Source organism: Thalassophryne amazonica, chromosome 2, assembly GCF_902500255.1.
Source record: "Thalassophryne amazonica chromosome 2, fThaAma1.1, whole genome shotgun sequence".
NCBI classification, from domain to species: domain Eukaryota; kingdom Metazoa; phylum Chordata; class Actinopteri; order Batrachoidiformes; family Batrachoididae; genus Thalassophryne; species Thalassophryne amazonica.
Window position 1 is genome coordinate 136,022,887 of NC_047104.1, and position 8,218 is coordinate 136,031,104.

General features: G+C 43.5%; 1 protein-coding gene across 1 annotated transcript; it reads right to left on the minus strand.

Annotated features, from left to right (window-relative positions):
• Positions 1–4,738: 4,738 nt before the first annotated feature.
• Positions 4,739–5,602, minus strand: LOC117504248 (protein ANTAGONIST OF LIKE HETEROCHROMATIN PROTEIN 1-like). Its single transcript, XM_034163656.1, has one exon. The coding sequence runs from the start codon at positions 5,600–5,602 to the stop codon at positions 4,739–4,741; it is 864 nt and encodes a 287-aa protein (XP_034019547.1).
• Positions 5,603–8,218: the final 2,616 nt, after the last annotated feature.

The window sequence follows — 8,218 nt, forward strand, 5'->3', positions numbered from 1 at the left end:
TGATGGAGGAAACTGTGAGCTGGTGATGGGGGTTCTGGGGGCGCAGCGCAATGCAAGGCAGCGTGCCAGCGTGTGTCACGATTGATCACCCACACTGGCCCCTGTGGGTGACACAGACTAACGGTGTCTGGTGAGTTCCCAAAACGGTCCAGCTTAAAGGGGCACACGGAGAATGCTGAATGAGAATAGGGAACGGAAAATAAAAGGGTAAGAAAGGCAAGGATGGAAGGGAGGGAGGGGAAGGATGATGAGAACAACTGTGACTGGCTGGCAAATTCAGCCACCCGCCACCCTGCGAGGAAAAGACAGCCGCACTTTGCACCTGATTTCCGGAATTCCCTGAAGTTCTCCGTGCGCCCTCCCGACATAATACCAGTCACAACACAGTGCAATGACATCACCTCCAAAGTGTTTGAAGTGGCGGGGTGGGGGGGGGGATGCAATCTGATCTTATTTATTTTAAAACGTCAAAAGTTTAAGCAGTTTCCCGTAAAGCGGGGAAAAAAACAAAAGTCACTTCAGTTTGTGCAAAGAGAGAGAGAGAGAAAGAAGTCAGAGGGAGAAGAGGTGCAAAGATCACCACTTTATAAAAGTTAAACAGGCGCACTGGAAAACGTATTTACCCCAAATCACACTGACAGATCAATTCCAGATTAAAAAAAAACAAAACAACTCTGCTGCTTCTCTGTTTCATTCACAGGAGAGGATGGAGAAAGGTGCATGTTTTTGGCAGTTTTATCCGCTGATTTTTTTGGTACCCCCCAGCGACTTGGTGCCCTACAGTGCGTGATGAGCATGCGTGGAACGGCGGCACTGGTATCACAGATAACTGCTCCTTGAAGACTTGGAAACTCGTTCATATTGGCATCACCAAAAACCTCTGTCCATTAGCTAACCCTAATTATCAATGTTATCTCACTAGTAAACAATGAATGTTGTGCTGCAATGCACCATGGGAGTTTTGGGTTTTTAAATGTTCTTGTGGTTCATGTTAGTTTAACAGTGTTGTTAGTGTTATTGATTTAGTCAGTTTAGTTAAGTATCTTGTTGCTGGTACTATGACTAAAAAGTGTATTGCATTTGATGTTTTCGACAGGGCCTCTGTTTTGAATGTCTAAAAGTTTAAGCACCTGCTTGAGGCACAATGCAGAAAAGACTAAATGCTCTCCATGCGTGTGTGCTGTTGTGTATGTAACTTTGATCATGGAAAAACTGCAGAGTTGACATTTGCGGTTTGGTATGCTTATGTATTCTGGGTCAACAATGAACACCACCAAAATGGAACGTTGATAGGACTAATATTTTTGGAAAAGCTACGGCTATTAGCTAACAACAGTGAACAATGGACGTTGTTAACTATACATGCCATTTCAGCAGGGGTGGTAAATCATCTTTATATTGCTATCTATATATATTTGGTGAGCAGCAGTGAGCAGCAGTGTGAGCAGCAACAAGCAGCAGAGCAGACGGTCGGTGGTTGTTCACACCGCTGTACCACTTGCTACAGCCTCTGGTTTGCTTGACAGCGGGCTGACGAGCACCGAAGGTAGAGTTCTCCAGCAGCAGCTGCGTAGTGGATGAGCGTCGGTGGCAGAGCTGCTGGACACTGATGGTGGGGTTTCCAGTGGTTGCCACGGAGGGGACGGCCCTCAACAATGGGCTGACGAGCACCGACAGCAGAGTTCCAACAGCTGCCAAGGACAGGACGGCCTTGACGGCGGGACTGACGAGCGCCAATGGCAGCGTTTTTCCAGCAGCCACCATGGAGTTGATGACCCTCAACAACAGGCTGATGAGCGTGTACGGCAGAGTTTCCAGTGGCAGCTGTGGAGCGGACGGGCCTCAACGGCGGTTGACGAGTGCTGATGACAGAGTTTCCAGCAGCTGGCGCAGAGCAGACGAGCGTCAGTGGTGGAACTGACGAGCGAAGACGGCGGAGTTTCCAGCGGCTGCCACGGAGCAGACGGTCCTTAACAACGGGTGGACAAGCGCCGACAGCGGAGTTTCCACCAGTCGCAGTGGAGTGAACGGCCCTTGATAACGGGCTGAAGAGTGCTGATGGCGGAGTTTTCCAGCAGCGGCCGCGGAGTGGACGAGCCTGGCAGCAGAGCTGATGAGCATAAGCTAATTTAATTGAGCAACCAAGCTAGACTGCGTTCTATTTGGCTGATTTTTGTCAGAAATTTTAGCTTACTATTTATTTTCCTTTATTATTGTATTTTATTAATTTTATATATTATATATTATTAATCCCTCAACTATGACTGAACTCGAGGCTAGACTGCCTGGCATTTTAGCTTCAAGTTTGGAGAATGTCCAATCACTAGACAGTCTTGCGGATAGTTTAAATTTAGCGCTTAAAACTACACTTGATAAGATTGCGCCACCTCTATTAAAATCATGCCTTCCCAAAGTGCAGTCGCCTTGGTTCAATGACCTCAGGCAGAAGGCTAGAGGTTTAGAATGGAGATGGCGTAGCTCAAAATTAGAGGTGTTCCACCTTGCGTGGCGTGATGCTATTCTGGATTATAAGCATGAACTATTGGCTACAAAGTGGGCCTGTTAATCTGAATTGATCAGTAAAAACAAGCATAATTCAAAGTTCTTGTTTGACATGGTGGCAACACTTATACATGGACAACCACCTGTTGTCACATACGTTTCTCATCCTGTAGCTTCCAGCTCCAAATGTATGTCCTCCATATCTTCTTTGCTTTTTTTTAAATCACATCCCATTTCTACTTTCATTTTTCTGTAGGGAAGAGAAAAAGGAGCCTGTACCAAGACCATCTGACCATGATGAGTCAGATGGAGGCTAACTCTGTTACACAACAGGAGCTAAACTGAACACAGCATGAAGAACATATCCAGTTGATCCTAGATGACGCCCAACAGACCGAAGCTGTGTTTAATCAAGGACTCCTTCAAGTACTGGGTGACCTTGTCCAGGCAATACACCAACAGCATGAGTGACCCATCATTCTGGACTGGACCAAATGTAGGACATGTAATTTTGTATATAGTTTTGCTGTGTTGCACTTATTTATTTGCTCATTTGTTTGAATAAATAATCAGGACTTATGTGATTGGTGTCATAATTTTGTTACATAATGAGTGAATAGTACAAATATTTGTCTGATGATTTGAAGCAATTGCTCATCCATAAGAATTTTTCATCTGTTATAATTTCACACTAAAGAAGCCAATGCACACAACACCTGGATGAAACTTTGCAATGATGCTGAAGAAATCATTTCCAAACTGAGGTTTACCAAATAGTATTTATCAAAACAGGTTATACTCAACAACGGTGCTAACCAGTGATAGCACCATCGTGGATGCACTAGAATTGCAGTAGTCCAATCTAGAAGAATGTTCAATTTTCTGCTTTACTGCAGTCCAGCATTAGGGCTCTCCAATTGGTTCAAAATGCTGCAGCCAGACTTTTGACACAAAGCAGAAAGTTCAACCACATTATACCCATTTTGGCATCTCTTCACTGGCTTCCTGTCCCAGTGAGATCAGATTTTAAGGTTCTGCTACTAACCTGTGAAATTATTCATGGACTGGCACCTCCTAGCTGACCTAATTAAACCTTACATACCAGCCCGGGCTTTGCGTTCTCAGGGTGCAGGACTACTTTGTGTCCCTAGGGTGAATAAGAAGTCTGCGGGTCACAGAGCTTTCTCTTATCATGCCCCTGTTCTGTGGAATGATCTCCCTGCGTCAATAAAACAGATTCTGTAGAGACTTTCAAGTCCAGACTTAAGACGCACTTATTTCCCTTTCGTATGGCTAGCATACTGGTATACGTTTGTTTACGCTTTTACTCTTTAATTCATTTTATTAGGAAACAGAGCGTGCCGCTGCCTCAACTTTACCTAAATTCTGGGTCTTTTAGTGAAGCTTAGGGCTAGTTGCTGGCGATCACGTTAGTATTTCCTGTTTTTGCTGGCAAATTATACTGTATTTCTTGTCTTTCTGATGCCTGATTCTGTTTTTTTCTTTCTGTTTAAGGTGCAGCTCCACCCAGAGATGGGAGTTGTATTTGTGATGGACACCCTCCTGTCCTGTCCACCAGCAGCATTTCCTGTATATTCGTTTTGTGAATTGTTTCTGTAATTTGTGTCTGTAGCATGGCCCAAGCAGAGGGTCACCCCTTTGAGTCTGGTCTGCTTGAAGTTTCTTCCTCAGAGGGAGTTTTTCCTTCCCACTGTTGCTCTGGGGGTTGGTAAGGTTAGACCTTACTTTTTGAAGCGCCTTGAGGCAACTCTGTTTTAATTTGGCACTATATAAATGAAAATAAATTGAAATAAAAATAAAAAATTACATCAATGAATTCCTGGGTATATGGGGGTTAGGGTTTAATGAGATGTGACAATCTAACACAAAAAGAAGAAATTTATTCAGAGATTTTGGACAATATTATCAATATTTGCCTCCATTTACATTTATGGCCTCAATACATCTGTGATTTTTTTTAAATCATACTGATTGGATTACGCATAAACAGCTCTTCAATCTTTAAGCATTTACGTGTCAGTAAATGTTGGTAACCTTTTAAAAGTCATATGTTACATAAAATTCCAGACATTTCTGCAAAAACTGCAAGTTTATTCAGTGGGATTTAGGTCACAAGACAGGCAAAATTCATGAATTTGACAGTAAGTACCGCATCAGACCTTCTCTTACATCTCTGCCCTTCTCCTCTGCCCCTTGTGCCACTGCCACCACAGGCTCAACTGCTGCTGCAGGTGTCCCACTCCATGTCATATGTCTGTCCATGATTTTCACACAAGTTGTGTAAAGCACAGCAAGTCATCACCGTTGATTTTGTTAGTCTGAGATCACAGTCATTCCTTTTCAGGAGGCAATGCCACCTTCCTTTCAGCCTGCCAAAAGCATTTTCCACAACCACCCGTGCGTTACTAAATTTTTTGTCAAACAATTGTTCCCCTGTAAGCCATCCAGTGTCGTGGAATGGTTTCAGGAGCCAGTTCTGTAAGGGATATGCTGAGTCTCCAAGGATGTAGTAGCCAGAAGTCACCCCACCAATGTTTCTGGTGTGAGATCGGAAGCGGTTTCCTTCAGTGGCTAACTCCCAGTGTGTGGACAGTCTCAGGACCTTGGCATCATGCAAACTCCCTGGTAGTCCAGTGAAAACATTCCAAAAAAGCCTCTTTCCATCAACAACACCTTGAAGTATGACTGAGTGCCAGCCTTTGCAATTGAAATAGTCACAGTGATACTCCTGAGGTGCAATGTGTGATCCATCGATAGCACCAACACACTGTGGGAGTCCCCACCTGTTCTCAAAGTAGGCAGCCATTTCTCTCAATTTCTCCTCACCTGGGAAACAGATTTCTTCTGGCACCAACAAAGTCTCTGCTGCAACACAAAACTCCTGCACACACCGACACACAGATGTGATGCTGACACCAAAAAGATGTGCAATGGTCCGATATTCAGAGTCGGTAGCAAGCTTCCACGGTGCAATAGCCACTCTCTTCTTCAGGGGCACACATCTACGGAAGGTCGTGTCTTGCCGCTCTATAACTGGCTGCAGTTTGTTACACAGGAAGGTCAGCGTTTCTTCTGACATCCTGAAGTTATTCAGTCACTGCGTATAGGTGAAGGTAGGAACAATAACATCTCACCATTCATATGCTTGGTTGAACACCCAGACAGACAATTCGCCATCTGAAACCATCTGAAACAAACACACACAGCATACATATTTTAATTATTAGTGTTGTCTGGTGATTTTAAAAAATGTGGTTGATGATAAGGTCTGTGACGAGTTTATCTAAATGAATCACTGCTCAGATCTGTATGTGTGTTCACTGCCACTTAATCTGTAGTAAATTAAGAGGATATGTTTTTTTTCCCTGCTCCATATGTCAAGGAAGTGTTAAACAAGCTCTGAATTAATCATGAGGAGATAAAAAAGACAGAACACTCAGAATTGTGGGAGTTTGGAGATGCTACAGTTGATTTTATTTATATCTGTTAACTATAAATTAAAATCTAGAATGATATCCTAAATCAAATACCTTTTAATCGGTTTACGCCTGTTCGAGTTCAGTGGAGATGTTAATTAATGATGGTTAAAGTCGAACCATTGTGACGGAGCACCGTGCGGCTAAAGGCGCCAAAGGTGGCAAAATTACTTAATCAGAACGAATGCTTTATTTTTACCGCCATAATTTTAAATTAATAGTGACAGCTTACAGTCATTACAACATTGTACACTGGACTTATTATTTATGAGCTCTGTAGCAAGCTAGCAATAGCTACAAAAACTTACTCTCATGCATCATGTTGTGGCAGCTCTTATCCTCTCATCTTCTTCATATTGTTGGATGACTTCAGTCTCCTGTATGTTTCTAAATTTCTTCGACTCGAAGCCTGTAGCCTTCTTTTAAGAATCCACAGAACTAATAATAAACACATAACCAACTTGCTGTCCTCCACTGTTAATGTGTTTTTTTGTGTTGCGTACAAATTACGTCACGGTGGTTTCGCGCAGCCGACCCGGCCCACGTTGGGGTGGTTCTAGTTGTAGTGGAAAAAAACACGCTTGGAACCAAACCGAGTAGAGCTGAGCCAAGTCGAGTTGAGTCGAGCCGAGTAGAGCTGAATCTTTGTCGTAGAAAGGTGCCTTTAGTTGCTCTCCCTTTTCAGCACAGGACTTCTTGGATTATTTCGAGAAGAAAATAGAGGATATTAGGTTGAGCATATCCCAGCAGGCTTTGGCCCTGCCACCACACCCTGCTATGGAGGTGGATGCTACTACTGAGGTGATACCTAGATTTATAGAATTTGATAGTATCTCACTGAGAGCGCTGACAAAACTCGCAACGTCTACAAAAAGCACAACCTGCTTATTTGATCCTATACCAACAAAACTGTTTAAGGACCTGTGACCTATTCTTGGGCCGACTGTGCTGGAAATTGTTAATCTCTCATTAACCTCTGGATCTATTCCTAGGTGTTTTAAATCTGCAGTGATTAAACCATTGCTTAAGAAATCTATTCTTGACCCTGGTGTATTAAAAAATTATAGGCAGATATCAAATTTATCATTTTGCTCTAAAATTTTGGAAAAAGTGATTTTTACGGCAGCTCGTGGACTATCTTACTGAGAATAATCTTTGTGAGCCACTGCAGTCTGCTTTTAGAAAACATCACTCCACAGAGACAGCACTTACTAGAGTAGTGAATGACCTTCTGTGAGCAATGAACTCCAACACCACTGTGGTTTTGGTGCTGTTAGATCTTAATGCTGTGTTTGACACTGTGGATCATTGTGTTTTACTTGATAGGCTGGAGAGCTACACTCAACAAAAATATAAACGCAACACTTTTGTTTTTGCTCCCATTTTGTATGAGATGAACTCAAAGATCTAAAACTTTTTCCACATACACAATATCACCATTTCCCTCACATATTGTTCACAAACCAGTCTAAATCTGTGATAGTGAGCACTTCTCCTTTGCTGAGATCATTCATCCCACCTCACAGGTGTGCCATATCAAGATGCTGATTAGACACCATGATTAGTGCACAGGTGTGCCTTAGACTGCCCACAATAAAAGGCCACTCTGAAAGGTGCAGTTTTGTTTTATTGGGGGGGTGATACCAGTCAGTATCTGGTGTGACCACCATTTGCCTCATGCAGTGCAACACATCTCCTTCGCATAGAGTTGATCAGGTTGTCAATTGTGGCCTGTGGAATGTTGGTCCATTCCTCTTCAATGGCTGTGCAAAGTTGCTGGATATTGGCAGGAACTGGTACACGCTGTCGTATACGCCGGTCCAGAGCATCCCAAACATGCTCAATGGGTGACATGTCCGGTGAGTATGTTGGCCATGCAAGAACTGGGACATTTTCAGCTTCCAAGAATTGTGTACAGATCCTTGCAACATGGGGCAGTGCATTATCCTGCTGCAACATGAGGTGATGTTCTTGGATGTATGGCACAACAATGGGCCTCAGGATCTCGTCACGGTATCTCTGTGCATTCAAAATGCCATCAATAAAATGCACCTGTGTTCTTCGTCCATAACAGACACCTGCCCATACAATAACCCCACCGCCACCATGGGCCACTCGATCCACAACATTGACATCAGAAAACCGCTCACCCACAGGACGCCACACACACTGTCTGCCATCTGACCTGAACAGTGTGAACCGGGATTCATCCGTGAAGA